Raw genomic sequence first — 23352 nt, 5'->3', positions numbered from 1 at the left:
TGGTAATATTTTGTGACGGAGGGAAATGCTGTGTGTCTGTAACCTGAATAGTTTCAGCATTTGCAACATTGTTGTGATTGTGAGCATTTTACCCAGAGTACACCGGGAAACAGACCGAGGGTAATGGCGCAGGGTCAGTAAGGAAAACACTGAGGATTGTATTCCGTGGATATTTTTTTGAGATCATGCTGAAATCCTAAAATGAGAGTGTGAAATGGTCTCAAATCCGAAGTCTTGGATATCTACCACTGCCCCTTTGATGAATAAGAGGAAAACGCGTCTCAGGAATACCTGCAATTGCATTCATAAACATTTCTTTAGGACTTACAACCCCTGAGCATTGTTTTGGATTCACAAACGTCACATTTTCATTTGATTACATGGGAAGATGGCTGAAAGAAATAAAAGGAATGTAGAGGCCCCACAAGGAGTCGGTAGACTTCGAGTGGAGCATGAGAAGGTAAAACAAGTTGGTTGGCTAGCTCGCTGGCTAATGCGTGCACTATGTGTGTTGAACATGCACGCGGTTGGCCGACTCCAGAATTGAGACAAATGTCTTGCATTTTCACAATATATACCTACTCGCGTTGTCTTTAAGCAGGATGCAAGCTAATCAGTTAGTAACATATCGATTTATGCGCGTGTGGCCTCTGACAGATCTATTATCGTGGAAACTTTCTAAACCTTGTTTTTTTTCTAGAAGCTTCCTTAAGACAACGGTCACATGTTGCATCTTGTTTATTTCAGAGTTGATCCTGACTAAGCGTTGTTGTTCTGTGCCACCATAGACTGTGCAGAATTAAGTTAGTGAATTACCCTGTCTACACATGTTACTTAATATTTTGCTGAAAGTTTACTACATGAAAAATCAATAAATGAACATTGCATGCATGTGTACAGAAGCGATTCCATGTGCGGCCTGCTGGTCTTTCAACGTTGACCCTGATTTAATCCAAATCAATAAACTTTCTAGTCCTAACCCGATGTAAATGTTTAGAAAATGTCAATGCCAGTTGTTGGACGTTGATATTTGGAATGTTGTGCCTTTTACTTTCAGCTGCTTCTTATTTAACAGCTCTTCAATGAGAACGTGCCAAACCTCCAGAAAATTGCCGTGCAGTGATTGTGTAAACATCTGTTATGTGCAGTCTTCTGACAGTTATTAAATGGAGAATAACTATAGAGCTGGTGCGATAAACTGAAAGTGATTGATACCAATCACATAGCACAGGCATACACTTATACCATATATACCATTCGTTACACTGAGAAGACTATAGTAGAAAGAGGTTTAGTTTCAATAAATACGATGGCTTATAAGGGGGATTGTTAAGGCGATGAAATATACCAATAACATTTTTAATAGTTTAAAAAGTTCAGGCAATTTATCGCAATGGATTTACACCATATTTAGCAGCTTTAAATATTTGATATTAAGAATTGTCCCTTTTTCAAAAACAGGTGGTGAAGGGGTGTGAAGATCAGATCCAGCACTGGTGAGTCTCGTGTAGCGACCTTGCAAAGTAATCAGGCCCTACCACTCATTGCATCTCATGAGTAATGCTGATGGTGTGCCCCAGGATTTTATTACTAGATAAAACCATTCGCATTCCACAGTCTTCATAGTACATAGTACATTTAGAGGGCATTCTGACCCCTTCACTTTCTACACATTTTGTGTTATTGATTTGATTAATAATTTATTAGGTATGTTTTTATTTGCTGTCCATTGACGCACAATACCACGTAATACTAAAGTGAAAACACATTTTTACAAGTCAGTGCACATTTAGACAATTGGAAAACTGATCTTTCAACCGATCTTATTATCAGGTATTCAGGCCCTTTGTCATGACCCACCTCCCTGCAGCACTCCATGAATCTGGCCTTTGTGGGGGAGTGGCTAGGTGGTAGTCAGTCCGGCGTTAAAGGCATGACATGGGAATAAGGAGAAACACTATCTGCTCTAATGAGTCCAGAATCAAACCTAGTAGGCATGAATTCCAAGTGCTATGTCTGGCAAAAAACAATCTACCGATCATAACCTGGGTAATGTCATCTCCATGATGGAGCGTGGTGGGAGCATCATGCTATTGGGATGATTCTCAGCAGGAGGGACTGGTAGATTGGTGATTTAGGTAAGGATGAGCTAAGCAAAAACAGATTTTATTGAAGAAACCCAGATCCAGAGCGCGCAGGACCCAAAGTACTGAATAAAGGTTCTGACTACTTATGTTATTTATTTTAAATTAATTGGCACACATTGCTAAAAACGTGTTTTCTTTTGGTCATTATGACATTTGTATGTAGATGGATGGCAAAATGTTGAGAATGTTACATGTTCTGAAGGTTTTCCAGCGGTACTGTGTATATACACCCTAAAGTTTAAAGGGAATCTGGTCACATGATCGTCCCACTGAAACTGCTTAACTGCTCCAAAAACAGTTTTCAAAAGATGATCTCACCCTGTCTCGGACATATAACCGCCAATCACAATCCCTTTAAGTTTGCGGCCGGTCATTTGGGTGATTCACTGCTGGCTGGTTTTTATTTTCATTGGTTAAAATTTAATTTCACTCTTGTTTTGTCTTGTGACCTGAGTGCACCTTTACGATCTGCACGCTGTCAGGCATACCCGTTGATCAGGAAGGCCACGTGGAACGTTTGTGTTATGTAATTAAACTCCACATCTTTGGACTTTCAGGAAGAATGTAAAAGGAGACTATGAAGTCCTGGAGGATCGTCTCAAAACACTCCCAGATAAGGTGTCATATGACATCATGGTATGTTCTACCCCATGTTTTGCTAGATCATATGTCAGGGATGTGGTGATGATTTCATTTTGTTGTGTGTGTGTGTGTGTGTGTGTGAATGATCGTGGTATTTGTGGTTCACCTTTTGATCATTTCATTTTTAGTGTGAGAAAATGAGGTGGTATGAAAATCTTCCCACCTATTAGATAGACAGAATGTGAGTTTAGAAAATGAGAATCGCATGAACATTTATTGGGACTTGAAACAGAGCAAATTTTGGATTCACAAATGTCACATTTTCATTTGATTATGTGAGACAATGGCTGGTAAAAGGGATAAAAGACTCCAATAAAGCTTACTAAAAAAGGAAAACACTTGTGAGCTCAGCAATTGCAAAATGGGCTAATAGGTTGCAAAAGGCCGTTACCGTGGATGACCGCAGCATGGCTACCTTTACCGTGGATGACCGCAGCATGGCTACCTTTACCGTGGATGACCGCAGCATGGGTACTATAATAAAGAAGAAATAAACACAGATGTCCTACAGATCAACAACGCTCTTCAGGAGGCAAAGGTGGATATGTCACCCGCCACGCAGAAGAGTTCCACTGTGGAGGATGGACTAAAGCTACCACTAGCTTTTAAAACAGGGTTGCCACACCTGGACACTACTGTCGTAGTCCAATGAGAAAGGGATTACCATGTACCATGTCTCCATTGCAATAAAACTATGAAATGGGTTTTATGGTTTGGTCATTCATGGCTGCCACTGGCTCGCTTGTCTTCATTCACTGCCGACCTGTTTGTCCCTGATTCGCTGGTCATCTGGCATTGCAGAAATATAGATGTGGCCCAAACTGGTAATGTGCTCTTCTTGGCACAGCCAGACGAGGATTTCGCTGTAGATTCGTTCCTTGGTTCGGACTGCATCGACGTGGTTTTCTCAACATCCTACCACAGATAAAACCCATCGTCGTGAGACTTCAAGGATGGCTTGCAGCGCAGACTGGACTGACCATACCTTGGTTTTGGGTTTAACAATTTAAAGTAGATCCGTTCGTTGGCCAACCATGACTGAGCCTGCATGCACCAAACTTACTAATGGAGTCTCTAAAGCTTGTCGAGGGAAGTCATTGGAAACCTTGTAATGTTGAGAGGGGAGAACAAAATAATGAACCCAGCATTTTCTTTTGTTTTAAAACCAGATTTTCTTTTAAAGGAAGTGAAATTAGTGCTTCTGTTACATGAGATGTTTCTTGATAAGACTTTCTTTGACTGCCAGCTTGTATTCTCCTTTTTTCTTTAGATTATTCTATTTCCCCTCTAGTATTCAGAAAGTGGATGTGAACATTGCAGTAAATGTTGATCTTCTTAATGTTGATATTATAATTTATTTTTTTCTGTGCTGTAACAGGTGCCATTTGGCCCTTTGGCCTTTATGCCTGGGAAACTGGTCCACACCAATGAGATCACAGTTTTGCTCGGAGACAACTGGTTTGCAAAGTGCTCTGCCAAACAGGCCCAGATGCTGGTGGAGCACAGGAAGAAACGTGAGTTTGTTTTGGAAGCCATTTTTTTCAGATACCCCAGTCCCTAGCCCAAATCTGACTCTCGCTCAATTAATATTATAAAAGGACTTGAGGGAATCTCTCGAGTATACATTTTTGCTTAGTATTTTTCAGGGTGAGGTAATTCAGATAGCTTAGCGCAGGGGTGTCCAAACCATTCCACGGAGGGCCGAGTGTCTGCAGGTTTTTGGTTTTTCCTCTAAATTGGTTCCCAGTTTACACCTACACAACCAGGTGAGGGTAGAAACGAACCAATTAGTGACCTAATTAGTCAATCAAGTACAAGGAGAGATCAAAAACCTGCAGACACACGGCCCTCCGTGGAATAGTTTGGACACCTCTGGCTTAGAGGTAATGTTTTGAGTCTTTTAAACACTACCTCTGTTTGCCCAGTGGAGGGGGCTGTTATCATAGACTTATTCCCCGACAAAGATGGATATGATCTATTAGCTCCAAGTGGTTACTAATTTTGTGAATACTGGTTACTAATTTTGTGAATACTGGTTACTAATTTTGTGAATACTGGTTACTAATTTTGTGAATACTGGTTACTAATTTTGTGAATACTGGTTACTAATTTTGTGAATACTTAGAAGTGTTCCTGGTGTTGGATAATTAACTGTGAATGTATATTTCATTTGTAGATTTGTCAACACAATCACACTTGATCAAAATTGGCAAGATGAAGATTGATGATAGGAAAGTGTTTACAAAACACTATTATAATCATTCAACTGCTGGGTGTTCTTAGTACCGAAAAAAAATTAAAGGGGGATTTCATCCCAGCACAACTATTAAATGTACTAAATACTAACATTAGCGATGATTCACTGCCGTCATAGAAACACCAGATCTCAACACAATATAGAACAGGCAAATCTGAATTTCATGGTAGAATCTACTTTCTCTGTATTGGTCTGTTCATTAAAGTACCACAATTTCCAGAATTCATTGCGAATGTACGAGTACGATAATGTTTAGGCATAAAGAAAATAAATTCAGTTTTGGGGTGGGGAATGGACTAGGTCAAAGAAGGAAGCTCTGGCCCTCCAGAGTTATAGTTCAGATTATAGATATACTTTAATCAAAATACACTGCTCAGAGAAATCATGTCTCGATGAACGAAATATATTACATTTGGTCTTGAGGAACAAAATGTATTAAAGATCAAAATCTGTACTGTACATTTTGTATGTTGTTGAGAACAAAATGATGTAACAACGGTCAATGGAATTAAGGGCTGGATTCAAACTCGCCCCGCAAATCAAAGTAAACAGTTGAAATCACAGGCTGTTCCAACTTGCGTGAATTTCATCAACTCATAATGTGACTCAGTAGTGTGTATGGCCCCCACATGCCTGTATGCACTCCTGACAACATCTGGGCATGATCCTGATGAGACGACAGATGGTGTCCTGGGGGATCTTCTCCCAGACCTGGATCAGGGCATCAGGGAGCTCCTGGACAGTCTGTGGTGCTACTTGGCGGAATTGGATGCACCGATACATAACATCCCAGAGGTTCTCAATTGGATTCGGGTCTAGGGAATGAGGGCCAGTCAATGGCATCAATGCCTTTGTCATTCAGGAACTGTCTTCACACTCTGGCCACATGAGGCTGGGCATTGTCCTGCACCAGGAGGAACCCAGGGCCCACTGCACCAGCATAAGGTCTGACGATGGGTCTGAGGATTTCATCCCAATACCTAACAGCAGTCAGGATACCATTGAGGTCAGTGCGACCCTCCAAGGATATGCCTCCCCAGACCATCACTGACCCACCGCCAAACCGGGCATGCTGGGCGATGTTGCAGCATAACATTCACCACACCGTCTCCAGACTTGGTAATGTGCTTCGTGTGAACCTGCTCTCATCTGTGAAGAGAACGGGGCACCAATGGCAGACCTGCCAATTCTGGTGTTGTCTGGCGAATACCAATTCAGCTGCACGGTGCTGGACTGTGAGCACAGGTCCCACTAGAGGAAGTCGGGCCCTCATGCCACCCTCATGGAGTCTGTTTCTGACAGTTTGGTCACACCAGTAGCCCGCTGGAGGTCATTTTGTAGTGGTCTGGCAGTGCTCCTCTTGTTCCTCCTTGCACAGAGGAGCAGATACCAGTCCTGATGCTGGGTTGATGCTCTTGTACGGCCCTGTCCAGCTCTCCTCGTATAACGGTCTCCTGGTATCTCCTCCATGCTCTTGAGACTGTACTGGGTGACACAGCAAACCTTCTTGCAACGGCACTTATAGATGTGCCATCCTGGAGGAGCTGGACTACCTGTGCAACCTGAATGGGCTGCAGGTAGCGCCTCATGTTACAAGTAGTGACAAGGATGCTAGCAAAACGCAAAATTAGAGAATAATCAGTCAGGAAGGATAAGGAGAGAACAATTGTCTGTTTGCACCCAAACATGTAACATTGATTCGCAATCTCTTATGCTTCCTGACTGGATGGATTGATACCCCTGATGTTTAATTGGCTTGGTGTTATATTGAGATGATTACATGTTCCATTTGAGCAGTGTAAATGCTGATAGTAACATTACTGTAAAACATCCAATGGCTCAAACAATCGAGGACAACCGCAACTACAAACAAAGCTCTTGTAGCAGGATCAGTGTAACTTTGAGACTTTGTGAAGGGAAACATCATGACTACGTTTATTTTTCAGACCTTGCTGGCCCTACTGTGACATACCAGTGCGTGTTGCTTTTCATGCGAAAGCCTTCCTGCGCTCCTGGTTAATTATGTGTGAAATATCTCTCTCAAACATGGCAGCGACCAACTGAGGTCTCCCCAGGGCGGCGCACCGCGGTAACCTGGTCGAACGCGGGAGAAGCGCAGCCATATCCAGCCATTAAGTTCCCCCTTTGGTGTTCATTTTCTTCCAAAACATCTCTCGAATATTGGGGCGGAATATCTTGTGATGGCAATGGGAACGTTATTAGCCTGGTGTTTATCGAAGCGTGAATGTGCCATAGCCCTGCCCTCCACTGCCAACCCGGCGCAGGCTGCCTTTACACAGCTAAGTGCCTTAATGCAAACATGGCCGGCTGAGATGTGTCAAACAGCCCCGCTGAGCTGTCAGGCTGTCCGCGTTTGACCTTTCCCCGACGTTTCTGAGACGTACGGCTTGAGGGCTGGTCGGCGCCATGGCAACGGGGCATTTCGCTGCCATTAGTGAGCCGGGGTTTAATTGTTGTGAAGATTTAATGATCCAGAGTAACACCAAGGGCATGACAGATTATCTGTTAACTGTTCCTACCGTCATCTCAACTTTTTTATGTCAGTGCATTTGGGATTTAACCCCTCATTGACCAATTAGGGTGGGCCTGCACATCATGTCCCCATTACACACACACACACACACACACACACACTTTTCTGGCACCACACTGGTCACACCATTTACACTCTTGTGTTTTTAGATGTCCAGAGTGCACTGGATGACTTGCACAAGACAAAGAAGAACTTTGAAGCCAGAGTTGGGTTCACAGAGGATCTAGAGAAACTGTCAGACGTAAGTGTTACTGCAGTGATGTCTAAGGGCTTTTAGGATCCCCTTCACACAGCTTATCTCACAGAGCCGTCGCCTGTGCCGATAAAACGATGTATACGATCTCTGCCGACACTTATCCCTTTGGGTTTCCTCAGGGTAAAGGGGGCTATGTAGACATCAGAGAGGAGCTTGAAGGAGTGGTCTGCAAAGGGAAGCGTCGTGTGTCTCTGAAGCCCCACTCAAAGCCCAAGACGGAGGCAATTGTGAAGATGGAGGAGGAAGAGGAGGAGGAGATGCTGAATGCTGAAGGAAGCAAGAGAGGAGTGCTGTCTGAGGAGGAGCTGTGGGCCAGACTGGATGAGTTGGAAGCACAGGAGCAGCAGGAGGAGGAGCTTGACCGGTAGGTCAAATGAGTGGACGTTTACACGTGGTACTGATTCTGCCGTCTTTACTCCTGTTTCTCCTTACAAGATTAAAATACGTTTTAGATTTCTCTTGATTCCGTTTTTTTTGGATTGATTCTTTTCAGACGGTTTGACAGTGCAGATACAAATGGCAATGATGACACCACGTCCTCTTCATCTGAGGAGGAGAAGGATGAAGAAGGTGACAGGCCGGCTGAGAGGAGCAAAGGCGGGACGACTATGCCCCTTAACGGCTCCCAAGTCGACCGCACGGCGCTGCCACCCAGGGATGGTGGGAAGGAGGAGCAAGAAGATGATGAGGAAGACGACGGTTTGCCTACCATCCATTTTTCCCATACAGTGGAACCAAAGAAGGCGAGTGTCTGTAAATTGTCCTGAAGTCAAGCTCAGTTTAAATCAAGTCTGTTATTTTAGTCTCACTTCCCCTCTGTGTCTCCAGGTGAGAATAAACACGGGGAAAAACACCACTTTAAAGTTCAGTGAGATGAAGGAACAGAAGCAGCAAGCAAAGAGGAAAAAGAACAATGGCACCAGCAATGGTCATTCTCACCACGGACTTCACATCACCTCCCCCACAGATATCTACAGGTAGACACACACACACACACTAGTGTCACCAGCAATTGATTATCCATACAAATTATCGCAGTTGATTCTAAGATTCTTTTATAATTATTTGAGGTGTCTGTATTCAAAATGTATGCACAATATTACTGTGAATTTAACTGACTCAGACGTCAGACCTTCAATGCCTTCTGAAAGTATTGAGACACCTTCACTTTCTCCACATCTTTTTGTCTCGCAGACGTTTTGCTGTGTGAAACACCTCTGGCCATGATAACAGCTTCCAGTCTTCTTGGGTATGCATCTACCGGCTTTGCACACCTGGATTTGGGCTTTTGGGTTTTTCGCCCATTCTTCCTTTCAAGCTTCGCCTGGTTGGATGGGGAGCGTCTTCAGATCTCCCCCCAAATGGGGTTCAAGTCCAGGCTTTGGCTGGGCCGTTCAAGGCGTTCACAGACTTGTCCCGAAGTCACTCCAGCGTTTTCTTGGCTGAGTGATTCAGTTGTTGTTGTGCTCAAAGATAAATCTTCACCCCGGTCTGTGCACTCCTCATAAATCTCTCCGAATTTTGATCTATTCCCCTCAATCCCGAGCAGCCAGCCAGTCCCTGCCACTGAGATGCTTCTTCATAGCCTAATGCTCCAATCACCATGGTTCACCTTAGGGACCGTATTAGCCAGGTGGTGAGCACTACCTTTTTTCTTTTGCTGGATGAAGGGCTTGGCATTCAGGCCTAATCATTTGATTTTGGCCTCTTCAGACCAGACAGTTTCCCCCCCCCTCATGCTCAGAGTCCTTCAGGCAGCATGTCAAATGCCTTTTTACTCAGGAGTGGCTTCGTTTAGCCTCTCTACCACAAAGGCCTGATTGATGGAGTGCTGCCCAGATGGTTGTCCTTCTGACAGGTACTCCCATCTCTGCAGAAAAACTCTGAAGCTCATTAGTGAAGCCAATGGGTTCTAATTGAGGCCCTTTTTGTTTGTTAGGCCAAAGTGTGTGTGTGTGTGTGTGTGTGTGTGTGTGTGTGTGTGTGTGTGTGTGTGTGTGCGTGCCCCCGTGCCCTTTTGGGTAGAAACATCAGAAAAACTAATCCAAATTAAATCCAGCTGAATTGTAGATGAGTTGTTTAACATGTTTTCTTATTGAGATGAAGATTAGTTATACACTTACAGTGTGTTTGAGTTGTGAAAGCCTACATTAATATCCTATATTTGCTTTAGTCTTGTTTTTTTTACAATTACATTTGAGTCAGTTAGCTGATGCTCTTATACTGAGCTACTTAGATTTGGCAACATCAAAAATATTTCAATCGATTCTCTTTCGATTGCTGCCATGGTCATGCATGTGCTATACATTTCTTCATACCTAATTGGATCTTATCCATGCAAGCCGATTTCCGCAAGAGTAAAGAGTAACAAGTTCATCATCTGCTTGGGTATAACGGCCTGACAACTTCTTTCAGGTTGTTTGTGGATGTAAAGAATGGAGAGCCCGTCCCCAGGAAGTCCATCCTGAAGTCGCGGAGCAGAGAGAACAGCGTGTGTAGCGACACCAGCGAAAGCAGCGCTGCAGACTTCGAGGAACGCCGGACGCTTGGGCGCTCTCCGAGCCACGACGACAACACGTACAGTGACACCGGCAGCGCCATCACGGAGGAGGACGCCCCCACTGGGGAGCTCCCGGTGCCCACCAGCCGCTTCCAGGTGACCACTGCTACTGCTGACTTTCTCTACTCTGATGTTGTTCAGGTCAAATGCCGTTGCCTTGAAGGGCTGAACCCATTCGGTCGATTGGTAGATTTTTCGGGGGAGGGGGGGGGGTCATCGATAGGCTGTTGGTCGACCAAGATTTCTTTAGTTGAGTATTCGCGTGGCCATGTGAACCCTACTGTATCTGATTCCCGCCTGTTGAGTCCTCTGATTCCCACCTGTGCCAGTTGATGTCTCCATTGCTGAGGGCATGGGGTTGGTGTGGTACATCCCCCCCAAAAAAAATAATCTGTATGACTTTTATGTCAGACCAAGTGGGCCGCACTAAGGTGTCTTGGTATCATCTTTGTCTTCTGTTTTTCATAACTTTTTGAGAGATTTCCTGAAACATCTGGTGGTGACCTGTGGAATGGCTGTATGGGTTATTCCAAGTCAGTTAATATTTGGCTTCCCTAAATTTCTGCCTGCTGATATGATTTGACTTTGGTGATAACCACGGCACTTGCTTTCTGGCCGCCTAGCCTGCCTGGTAACACCGCGTTGTGAGTGGATACTGCCTCCTGTAGGTAAGGGTTTGGTTTTTTGCTGTGGTGGGGTTGTCTACTGGCACTTAGACAGTCTCTGTAGATTCCCCGACGAGGTTTACCAAACGATGCAGCCGTCAACGCAAGAGAGAACCAGGTGACGCTCTGGAGGCTGTCAGATGCCTTGTCAGTAGCACCAACTCACAAGGACTGTCAGATAGTCGTTCATCACTTAAATACATTATACATTAAGGAACTTAAATGGCGACGTTGTTGACTTTGTGTTGTCCCTGACATTTTAAAATGATATGCCCCTTGGGTACGTTTTGTTTTTTAAATGAAATCTATCCATAACTTCTCTCTTCAGTCAAGACAAGTTCGGACCTTATGCCCCAACCCGTGGCCATGTTCACAGTGTCACATTAACCTTGATGTCGTTCTTTGTCATCGATCCAGGCCTTTTCAGGCACCGTGGTTGAGAAGGAGCCCATACCGTTGTCAGTCCCCCAACTCACCATTGCTCCGCCGGCTCTGCCCACCATTCCGGAGAGGAAGCTGGAGGAGGTGGTCCCTGAGGCCCCCCAGGAGGCCCCCCAGGAGGCCCCGAAACGGGTGTCCAAGTTCAAGGCTGCTCGGCTGCAGCACAAGGGACCCTGAAGAGCCAGTCCTCGGGACCCAAACGTCTACTGGCTGCTTTTTTTAACATAGATTTTCTACGCTAACACAATTTTGAGCTGGACAGACTGTGAACTTACCCGAATATCTGCCTTCCCTATCATTCTCACCTCTTCCACATGCTGTTTTTCCTGTGTGTACACTGAGTGTCAATTGCAGTATGGCTATTCAGTTAGCGCCAGTGCTTTGTGAGAGTAGCACAGCATTATTTAAAGGGCAACCCCACCGCCTTACACTTTATCCAATACCTGCCTGGTATACTGGAACATCAAGCTTTTTAGCCAAGAACCCACATTTAAATATGTTAGCTGCTTTTCACTGCAATATGAAGTTAATTAATGATGCTTTTTGTTATGAACTCTATTAGTAAATACTGGTTTGATCCTAATTTCATGGTGGTTGCTCTTGTGTCAGTGTCTTGACAGTAATCTGTGATGACGCAGGCAGACTCTGTGACAAGGCCAGTGGTTACCGCTGTTATTTGTTTGGTCTGTGAATTTGCTATGCTAAGGAAAAACATGCCATGCTTAGATCTTAAGTCTTTTTTGTTTAGGGTTATTCTACAGAGGGTCAGATGCAGGCTTCCCATCATGGTTCCCATTTACCTTGTACCTGCTTATTGAATGTCTGTTTACCTGGTTGACCAGCATTTTGTCAAGATAAATATTGTTGTGAACTGGATTTAACATACACGATTTTTTGGATGATGTCACATATTACTACCATTTAATTAGAGTTCTCTCAAACCTTCTCTCCTGTCCTCATGAGAGGGTAATGTCTATCGACCCAACCATCGACCACATGCTGTAGAACGCCCGGTGTGTGCAGATGACATTGATGTTTCAATGTGTCAAATTATAAAGAAATAAACATTAAATGGCAAATGGTTCTGTGGTCAGAGATCACCGGATGTCCTCCCACTGTCCATCCTCGTGTCTGCCTTTCTTCTCTTTTGTATAGGTGCGCCTCGGCTCCGTCGATGTTCCTGAAACAATGATAACGCGAGAGTATAATCTCTCCCATCCAATATGTAACAATTTTTGCATCACTTCTGCAGGAGCTGTTGCCATAGTGAACTAATTAAAGTTATGCCTTGTGAATTTAAAAGGCTATGACTTGCTGCTTGCTAAGTGGTGGGAGTGCAGGGTTTCGATAAGCAGCTTTTAGACTGGTCCTGAGGTGATACCCCCCTCATCAGGATTAGGGCTGCAGAACGAGAACCCAATGCAGGTACCACGAGACCGATTAACACTTAAATTGGTTGAGCGCCGGTTAGACGCAGATCATCAGGACTTAAAGACCTAAGCTTTGAAGGTGTGTGTTGGAACATACAATATGTCTGGCATTTCAAAGAGATCTATCGGAACACATTAGTAATCCAAAACACAGCAGCGAGATCTAAATTTCCGGGTTCAAAGGGGATTTAATAGTTTGGTCATTTAGGATCTTGCGGATGCAAGCATGTTTTGACGAACCGATGGGTGCTCAGAAAAGAGGGCGCTAAGAGCCTTCACTACTCCCAAGTATCACAAGTTGTTAAACTTTTCATTGCTATTCACCTGGCACGATTCAATTGACTCAGATGACAACTTACTCTCCTGTTCAAAACTATGTTAAATAGAGAGTCTACTGTGAAATTCTTGAATGGGTTTAACACTCATGCTACCGATACATTTTATCAAGTTAGTTTTGTGTTTTTGTAGTGTACTAAATAGATTATTAAGGCTGCATTGAGCGTACTAATAATATGAGCTAGAGACTTAATCTTGGTTTCCTTTCTCAGGTAAGACCAAATATGTATTTAACTGTTATTGAATTGTTAAGCGTTTTGGGAATAGACAAGTTTTGCCCGATTTCGGCTAAAGGATTAAATTATTGAATGATTTGTCTCCTTTAAAATCAATGATTTATCCCGTATATTTATATGCCTATAGTCTTATCCAATTCCAAGTTGAGTCTTTAAAAAACAGACTCAAATATGTTTTTGTCATACTGAGTCACAGTCTGTAAACCTAAATGCGTTTGTTTACACAGGCAACCCATTTTATGTTTATATTCAATACATTTCTAGTTAAATCGTTTGTTTTACAAAGGTTGCAGTCAATGGTGTCAGTGTGTAGTATGGGAGCAGATGATAGGATCAAAACGAACGGTTAACGTTTCACAATTGAGGCTATTCATTTAATTGTATAACAAAGTCAAATGCCTGAGGAATATGCATATATTGTGAATGTGGTTTTATTGCATAAATTCCCTTTCCCTATTACATGGGAAGGTCACTGGGATGACAGCAGCGTGATGGGTGTCAAACCACTCAATTAAGCTTTCTGAAAAGAATAAGCGTGAGTGCACCTGTTTTTCTCTAACTGGAAAACAGATGAATTTCAAGTCCGAGGTATCCTCGCATACTTCGATGCTCTGAAACTTGCTAGTTCTTCAAATCTGCATTGTTTAATATATTTTACAAAGGGTCGTTGGTTAAAATCCTAAAACATTTAGACACCAGATCTGGACAGTTGATTAGAAGTGCCAAACTTTATAACCAGGCTAAAAAAAATAACTAAACTAAATTATCTTCTGAAAACGTTTTTACGCTGCACAAATTAACTGAATCGTGATGACTAGACCTAATTTAAATGAAATAGGATGACAATCTTTCCGTTGGAGAGGGAATTACGCGTAATTCAAGCAAGAACAGCAGCCCTACAGTTCTCATCAACAACCAGGTGGGGGAGTCCACGCTCATCTCGAATTGGTCATATCCCCTCACTGGAATTAATCTATAACCTCATATGCTTCCATCCATACTTCATTTCGAAAGCACGTTTAATAGTTAGAGGACATTGACGAGGTCTGACTAGATTATTTCCCTTTAACAGAATCCAGAAAAGTCGGTGAAACAGCCCATCAATCGTCTATCAACTCAAGCTGTCACATGGAGTCCAATATGAGTGTTCTTGACGTACGATCCGGATGTCAAGGTAAAGATCTTTTTTTAAAATACTTTTATTTCTGATCTTCAGCAACTAGCTTTTCGAATAAAATTGTATACATTTTTTGTGTGCATGCATGAGCGAAGAGGTTTCCCTAGTGATGCCTATGCCTGCCGCGTTAGTGAAGGGAACTTTGGAAATTTCATAAAAAGTCAGTTAAGTTGCATTAGCCATACACTGTAGTTTACGGTATCTAGAAATGAGCAAACATTTATTAATAAGTCATACTGAATGAACAATATGATTGTTTTTATAATTGTGGAACAGCCTTAAGAACACAATGGTTGTCTGACTGTTTCAAATGAGTCTTTTAATTTCTACTTCTCTCTCTTTAATCAACATTTCTTGATTAGTTCTTGTGTAATTATAGTCTACCGTGTTCTTTTGACCCAAGATAATCTGTTACAGTAGAGACTAATCTGAATACACCAAATATCAAATGATCCACTGTAGTAACTGGGCTGTGGCTGAAGGACTCTTGGATATACAGATGTTTTATTAATGATTGTCAGGCTTATGCATGAACATGTAACTTGAATAGTGGTACAAAGACGTCATATTAGCTTGTCAAGTCTGTAGGAAAATTTTATATGTGTGTGAATACTTTATGACAATGGAGAATCTCTTTTAATGTCTATGACTGTCACCTACAGCCCAGCCCTCACCTAACCCCCACTTTCATCTCAAAATGCTTGCCTTTGAAGCAGTGATGCCCCATCTGTCATAAGAGAGTCATGATGCTCTGCTCCTCTCTATTACTGAGATCTCCTCTTGCAGGCTCAAAGGGTACAGGAGGAGGTGCAGGAGGGTGGCAGCTATGATCAATCAGCATTAAATATTCAGTTCTCATAATTTAACGGCAACCTTATTTATTACAAAAAAAAACAGGTAGTTGACAAAGGTGTTTGCTGATGATGAAAATGAGCGAGCAGTGAAATGTAGGGCACATCTTGATTTGAACATTATCGTTCGTTATGATGGAGTTCTAGGCTGGGTACAAGAATTTGGCATTAGAAGTTGCCAGGAGAGAAGAAATATGCAGCATCCCGGCTATTGGACCGGTACTTATGTAGAAACGCATTGATACAGAATCAAAGTAGGAAGTGCATTTGATCAAATGCAAGTAAAAGTAAAGTAGGAAGGAAAAAGTCAGAGTGAAGCTGAGGAAAGCTGAAATCAATGTCAAGTCAGGTGCTAGTATCTTATCCTCTTTACTGCTGCCAGTGATGTTAGAGTACTTACATGGCAAATCTCTGCTTAGCAACTTTCTGATGGAATCACTTGTTTGAACCCCAAGCACGTGATTTGAATATCTGTAATCCAAGCATAAATGAGCGGAACAAATGAACTTTTTGGCACTCTTGCCACCATTAATAGGGATTTTCTCAACAAAATGTTAAGCTCTTAGCCGTTCTGCTCAAATCACTTTAAAATAAAGTGTGACGCCAGTGTTGCTTGATCAGTTTGTTAGGATGCTTTTGTCCTGGTATCTGGTGTCCAGTAAGTGAAGGATAAATTACCTTAGAAACCTTCTCAACCAACCAAACTGTTACTCTTATCTGAACATTTCATTCAGCAAACTCTCTAATCCAGAGTTATTTACAGCAGTGAGGGCATACATTTTTTAAATGACCCCCCGTGGGAATCGGAAGCCACGGCCTTGGCGTTAGAAGTGCCGTTCTCTACCAACTAAGCTATATAGGACGCCTTAACACAGTGACGTTTCATTTTAATGCCTGGCTTATGATTAACAACACTCTCTCAGCATATTGCCTGGAGAAATTGCCAAAGCTCCATGGCCTTAAGTCTGTGAACTATGAGGCAATGGCATGAAAAGCACAGCTCCCTCATACAAAACACTAAACAGTGAATAATTAATAACCTTGCTCCCAATTCCAGGAAAACAATGGTGTTGTATTGGAACAGTACACCCATTTAACAGGGGAAAAACCACTCCTGCCAGCTTCAACAAATTGTGGAATGTATGAGATTACTTTGTTGTTTTCTCTTTATGAACAGCCGTAGCTTTGACTGTCACAAATTAGATTTATATGTGTTCAAGTGTAGGTGAGGCTGTTTCTTTGTGTCTGTGTTGTATGCAGATGCCCCCCTAAGACTGCTCGGAATCAATTCTCATGCTACATGTTTGGTTATATGCTGTGTGTAGAACTTTCTGTCTGCTGCTTTCTGTCTTGGCTCTTACATGGAAAAAGAGGTGTAAAATCTCAATGTGACATTCTCTGGTTAAATTATAGATAAATAAAAATAAAATGCAACCCAATTTTTACCTGACAGCAGGAAGGAGGGCTATACAGTGGAGAGGAGGTGCCCATATTCAGAAAGCTATTTGGACAGGCGTCCACTTGGCTGTCAGCTTCGATTAAGAAGCGAGGTGTCATCTCTGTAACACAGCTGAGTGCAGATGGCAGAGAGGAAGAGATGGCTCACCGATTTAAACAATGATTAATGAACAGAGATGGAAAACAAATTGCATGGGACTATTGGAGGCAGGGAATTGTTTTTGTGGAAATGTTAATTGTGTCTGCCAGGCTGATACTGGGCTAAGGGGGAAGCGGGGGAGGACAACAACCAGGGGATCTCTTATGAAATCTAGTACCCTGTCTGTTGCTCAGTCAGTCTGCCTCTAAACCGTCCGTGTCACAGCACCTGTCTGCAGCACCACTAACTCGTTATTGTAAAACCCAAAGCAGGTGATGAATCCCGTAACGAATTCCGCGACTTACAAATGATGTGACAAGACGTTGTGTCGGCGTTGCTGACGCGACTATGAGGAGGTTGTTAATGGGTCGTGAATGGGTTACGGAGTCTTTGTGTATGCCCACAAATATTGTGTTACCACATGTTGTTGTTACAGTGGTGCTCCACTCAGCGTCTCTGATAATAAGTGGTTATAAGAGATGCCAGGCCCCATGCTCTATTTGTAATGATTCCAGGAGGTGCAGCTGCAGTCCTTAGGGAGATGATGATAATTATTTTGCATAATTTTTTTCATTGCAGGGTGATTATTTAAGAGCATCATCCACTCATCAGAGTAATCAGGGTGGAGTGATTAGTGAAAATCCAACAGCTGCCTCATTAAACTAAACTATTGGCTTTATTGGGGACAGAGAGAAGAAAAAAAAATGCTAGCTGCCTCATAGGACCATGAAAGAAAAATAACCCCACCTTAGGCACTGAAAGGTGACAGGGTTTTAACATGTGTAATGTGCGACCAAAGATGCATGAAACAAGTAATAGTTTCATTATTATTTAATGCATCAGTGTAAGGTCCTTGGCATAGAGCACAAAGGGCATTGAAAACATAAGACATATTCCACTGACATCCATCCTTCGTAACCACACCGATATGTTTGGACTCCACGGGAAAGATGTAGCTCGGAGTAAAATTGAGCAACTGCCCATCTAACTTCGAATCAAAATACGTCAGGGTGATTAGAAATACTATCTAACCGAGTTCTCGTCTATTAAGACGGGTTTTGTGATCTAATGCGCAAAAATTAAGGGTGAAATTAGAACTTTGCTTCATGGCAGCAACGGGACATATCAGGGACATGTTGTAACCTAATGTTTGCTACAATAAAAGCTAATTCTCGGAGCACAGATGTTCCCTGAGTACAAGCAGCACAACCCAGATATCCTACTGGTTTGATGAGCTCAATCAGTGAAATTATGAAGAGATGATTTGGTCTCTGTAATTACAGTATGTAAACTACTTAGCCAGGATTGCAAAGGAAGTCATTTTCTAATTACGACTGGTAGCCGCTTGTCTAATGGTGGATGTTTTGTTTTTCTAGGAGAGAGAGAGACCTTATGCATCCTTATGATCTGTCTGTGTGCTAGACTGTTAGAAAAGATGAAGAAAATACATAATCAACAAACAGGGCAAGATGGCAGCCAAATGAAAGTTCTATTGAATTATCAGCACAGTTAATGTGCTTCGAATTAGCTTCTTTGTTTGTCAGTTTTCTGTCGATGCCATAGTCTTAATGAGATAAGTGGCATTACCATATGCCTGCTGTGATTTTGTGATGACTTGGTTAATGACTTTTGTTCTTGTGCTTCTGAGTGCTGCTGTTTAAACTTGAAATAGTTTCTTTATTTTCCTCTATGTCTTGGGGTCGTATGGTGCACTCTGGTATGTGTCGCAGCAGAGGCCACATCCGTGTCAAGTAAGAAAGTACATTTGTACGCGATAAGAAACCTTTGGTATCAGCCACACTAGTAGTAGTGCCTGATACACATTGATCCACTGCTCATGTGAAAGACATCCCTTCCCTGTCAGTGTCCCTGTTAACCCTTCCTGTGACATGAAACAGAGCTTTATTTGTGTCCGGAATGAACAGGTGGTCAGTGCAAACAAGAACAACTGTTCCCGCGTTAGTGATTTAATATAATGTGTGTGTGTGTGTTTCCCAATGTCGTTGTATACACATGGCTTATGTATGCCATATGTGTGGACATACTGAGTGCAAAAGGCACGTTAAATGGGCCCTGATCAGTGTACTGCATATCGTGTGTGTGATTGTTCTAAAAATGTAGATACATTGTGGTCCTTCTCTCACTTCCCATTTTTGGGAATCGTTCTTTCTGTTGCCCCTGTCTCCTGTGTTTGATGTAGTGTCTGGCAGAATAGGCTACAACTCATTTATATATTTCCCAATGGAGCAGTAAATATATATTGCATGCACAACAAATATATGTGCCCGTTTCTTTTCCTATTATTCACATATACAGAATCCGACTGTTCATGTCTGTGCTGTGTCTGCTCTTTCTGCGCTCTGTAGTGGTGCATTAATGTGGCTGGCAGGGCCATTCTGACTCAGTCAGGGTTTTTGGGGCCCTACAGTGGAGCTGCTTAAGGTTCTCAATAATCCCCCCTGTCAGTAGAGCTGTGTGTACCATGCATGTGTGCATAATGTTCAGTGTAGGTATAGATAACACATGATGGTCTGCTGTATTATCAGTGTCATCTGTCTGGGTAAATGGACCTAATCCAGGTTGACAGTCCACTGACAGCGTGGGGTGCTTCTCCACTGTGGACAAGTAGGGTGTCAATACTAAAAACATGTCCACTTTCATGAACACAACACCAAGCTGAGACAAAAGATCTGGGTTTTTCAGCCCAATTGGGCACACTACAGTAATGGCTGTTTTGTGTTCCAGTGTATTCTTTGACTATGTAGGTCACAACATTGCCATGGTACTATGTGGTTATTGGACTTGGCTTAGGTTGCTGTTTGTTGTGTATTAAAAGCTTTTGCAGACTCAGCAAACGTGCTTTTTTATTACACAGTAGCAGGCAGGAAAAGTGCTACATGGCATCAAAAAAACATCTCTTCACTAGGAATTAGAACAGGTTCAGAGTGGAATCCTATTTGGAATTTGTTTTACATCCGTTTAATGTTTGTTCAGTATTTGTCCTGTGCTCTGCAACGGTTCAACGGTCAATGTTAGCAGTTAGTTAATGAACATACTCGACAATAAACATTCAAAAGACTTTTTAGCGTTTAAATGCAAGCAGTTATCCTGGGCGCCCAGTCACATGCACAATGCTTAATACCAGTCGCCCTCTTTCTTCATCTCTCCTGGGAAGAGTGCTTCACCTTGACAGGTAACACCAGACAGGTCTGCCTACTCATTTTGATATAAAGTAGTCCTGCCTCCCTCCACCACTGCTGTATCCAGCTGTCTTATTAACAAGTACATGGTTATGACTGTCGGCCTTGTTATTACACACCTATATGATCATAACAGCGCTTCTTGGAACATGAGGTGGACCTGTTTCAGAGTGTCCCTCACACATTTCATTTGTGCTTTTGCTTCTGGAAGCACCATGTTGGAAGGATTTTCTAGGATGGATTGCACCCTATACTGTTAGTCTGTCTGAAAACAGACCCTAGTTTCTGTTTTATAGATTAACCATTGGTTGAATCTCAATGTAAAATGAATCCCTACCATTACATCTAACACAGTATGAAACCTATTGAGACAAAAATGCAATTATTCAGAACCAATGTAACAGATTTCTGCCTGGGTCATTAGCAACTGGTTTGTCAGGCATTTTATTGCAAATTTAGCTCAAATTCTTGCCGACAGGTTAAAATAGGTCTGCATTGGCCGTAATTTGAGCATTAAATTAGATCCTACAAATGGCAATTCTGCATATTAATGCCTTTTAGGCTATATTGCTATTTCTTGTTGTTTGCTCCTGAACGGGTTTTAAATTACAGTACTATCCTTAAGCATGTTCTGAAGAAGGGAGCTCTGCTGGTAGTCAGTGCAAACTTTGATTGAGAAATAACGATGTCATATTGAAAAATGTGTCTTTCTCTTAGTTCCTAACAAATAAAAACACAAACAAACAAAATTTGAAATGAAAGGGAATAGAAAAAGGTCACAAAAAACAGAAAATGCTTTTTTTCTATGGCACATGGGGGAAAACGTTATTTTCACCAGCTATTCCTAACAAGGAAATGTGGAGGGTTCTCCAAAGTTGTAGGTTTGAGATTGTCCATCAGTGGGAGGAAGTAACCTTCTAGCAGAGAGGGGTTTAGTTTTGTAACTTCAACCCCCAGACATTCTACTGAGGAAAGCTTTACTCTTTAATGGGAGATGTTGTAACCAAGAGTTCTATATCTGCTCAGGCTTTAGCTTACTCTTATTCCAGTTCATTCTGTAGCTGGAGAAGGCATACGACTTCCTCTAGCTATAACTGTTAGTGGCTGGAGTTGACTGAATGTCATTGAAACTTTGTGTGGTGGTCATCTTTTTTCATGAGAGTAGTGTTTCTTCTGGCAAGACATCCAAATAACGTGTTGGCTTCGAGGTGACGTCTTATTGTAGTTTTAAAGATGTATTGCCCTTCAGATTCACCCAACTTCTGCCATTCTCCAACTGAAATCATTGAAGGTGTTTTTACCTTGAACCATGCTCCTTGCAAAATACTCCAAGGCAGGTTATTCTCAGCTTCAATTGATTTAAACTTCTATTTTAATTGGCCAAATAGTGGAGATTAGTATTTTTTACTTTAACAATATTATGTCTACTTTCATTTGTGTGTTTTCTGACATTCCTAATGACTAAGGGAGTTTGACATGTGTCATATCATATTTATAACCAAGTGATTTGAAACAAAAAGTCATGGATGACCATTTAAGACTTCCTAATGACTAAGGGAGTTTGACATGTGTCACATCATATTTATAACCAAGTGATTTGAAACAAAAAGTCATGGATGACCATTTAAGACTTCCTAATGACTAAGGGAGTTTGACATGTGTCACATCATATTTATAACCAAGTGATTTGAAACAAAAAGTCATGGATGACCATTTAAGACCTAATGACTCAGATGAACTTGAACTTATTTTATTGCCTTTTCTGCTAATCTTTACCAAGGAGACAAATTATTCTAGAGAGCAATGTATTAATTCTTTTTTAACTAGGCCTATTGTAAGTGTATACTATTGTAAAGTCTATTTCTATGCCCTGAAGATGTCCAAGACATCAGCAGCAGATAGTTCAAGTCCTATAAGTTGCGAGGTAGGGCCTCCATGGATCGGACTTGTTGGTCCAGCACATCCCACAGATGCTCGATCGGATTGAGATCTGGGGAATTTGGAGGCCAGAGCAACACCTTGAATTGTAGATCATGTTCCTCAAACCATTCCTGAACAATGTGTGCAGTGTGGCAGGGTCCATTATCCTGCTGAAAGAGGCCCCGGCCATCAGGGAATATCATTGCCATGAAGGGGTTTATCTGATCTGCTACAATGTTTAGGTAGGTAGCAGGTGTCAAACTGTCATCCACATGAGTGCCTGGACCCAGGGTTTCCCAGCAGAACATCGCCCCGACCATCACACTCCCTCCACCGGCTTGTCGTCTTCCCACAGTGCGTCCTGGTGCCACCACATCCCCGGGTGAACTGCGCCCACGTACACAGCCGTCCACGTAGTGTAAGAAAATGGGACTCATCGGACCAGACAAACTTCCTCCGCTGCGTCCAGCTCCGACGCTCGTGTGCCCATTGTAGGCACTTTCAGCGGTGGTCAGAAGTCATCCTGGGCCCTCCGAGTGTTCTGTGGCTACGCAGCCCCATGACACGCTCCTCACGTAACCCTCAGCGCTGTCGCCAGTTTGTGGTTTTGTCCCTCCTCGGACCACTGTTGGTACTCACCACTGCTGACCGGGAGCACACCACAAGCCTCGCTGTTTCAGAGATGCTCTGACCCAGTCATTTGGCCGTATGAATTTAGCCCTGGTCAAAGTAGGTCCAGTCTTTAGGCCGGCCCATTTCTCCTGCATCCGACACGTTGACTACAATAACTGATTGTTCGCTGACCATCTAATCTACCCAGACCTTGACATGTGGCCTTGTTGGTAGATGATCAATGTTATTCGCTTCACCTGTGAGTGGTCGTAATGTTTTGGCTCTTCAGTTTATGTATGGTTAAAGGTGTTTTAAGGAAAGGCAGGCACCACATTACTACAAGACAAAACTGCTGAACTAATCAAGACTGATTGAAAGTATAAAAGCAATGCTTGCTTTCATTAAAAAAAGATTTAAAAGATAATGGAATGGGATAATGTGTTGTGTGAAGAATGTAATACTTTACCTTGT

The 23352-nt window shown here is 42.5% G+C and overlaps 2 protein-coding genes across 7 annotated transcripts in view; both read left to right on the top strand.

The window, feature by feature from the left end:
- The first annotated feature begins 89 nt into the window (after positions 1–89).
- uri1 (URI1 prefoldin like chaperone) lies at positions 90–12642 on the top strand. 6 transcript variants are annotated; one of them, XM_020040360.2, is made up of 12 exons: positions 90–460; positions 748–803; positions 1058–1127; positions 1462–1496; positions 2705–2783; positions 4168–4303; positions 7750–7841; positions 7976–8220; positions 8350–8599; positions 8685–8833; positions 10272–10512; positions 11499–12642. In XM_020040360.2, exons 3-12 carry the CDS (start codon positions 1083–1085, stop codon positions 11697–11699), a joined length of 1473 nt encoding a protein of 490 aa, XP_019895919.2. In that variant the 5' UTR covers positions 90–460; positions 748–803; positions 1058–1082; the 3' UTR covers positions 11700–12642. The 6 variants fall into 6 exon arrangements, with proteins under 6 accessions (XP_019895919.2, XP_034144100.1, XP_019895918.2 ...); XM_034288209.1 differs by lacking the exon at positions 1058–1127; XM_020040359.2 differs by having other exon boundaries at positions 748–1127.
- A 1883-nt stretch (positions 12643–14525) lies between these two features.
- LOC105018141 (zinc finger protein 536) overlaps positions 14526–23352 on the top strand; it is a 32857-nt gene continuing 24030 nt past the window's right edge. Inside the window, exon 1 of the mRNA XM_010883347.5 lies at positions 14526–14698. The gene's annotated coding sequence lies outside the window, so the exon portion shown is untranslated. The remainder of the gene's footprint in view (positions 14699–23352) is intronic.

The sequence above is a fragment of the Esox lucius genome, chromosome 19 (genome assembly GCF_011004845.1).
Source record: "Esox lucius isolate fEsoLuc1 chromosome 19, fEsoLuc1.pri, whole genome shotgun sequence".
Lineage (NCBI taxonomy): Eukaryota > Metazoa > Chordata > Actinopteri > Esociformes > Esocidae > Esox > Esox lucius.
Note: the sequence above shows the minus strand (reverse complement) of the source record. Positions and strands in the feature narration are given on the sequence as shown.

What these genes read in the sequence shown, in the direction of transcription:
- uri1 (XM_020040359.2), top strand. Translation starts at nt 990, where the DNA reads ATGTTTAGAAAATGTCAATGCCAGTTGTTGGACGTTGATATTTGGAAT. An exon ending in GAAGATCAGATCCAGCACTG is followed by an intron (nt 1,497 to 2,704) that starts GTGAGTCTCGTG and finishes TTGGACTTTCAG; the next exon opens with GAAGAATGTAAAAGGAGACT. An exon ending in AGGTGTCATATGACATCATG is followed by an intron (nt 2,784 to 4,167) that starts GTATGTTCTACC and finishes GTGCTGTAACAG; the next exon opens with GTGCCATTTGGCCCTTTGGC.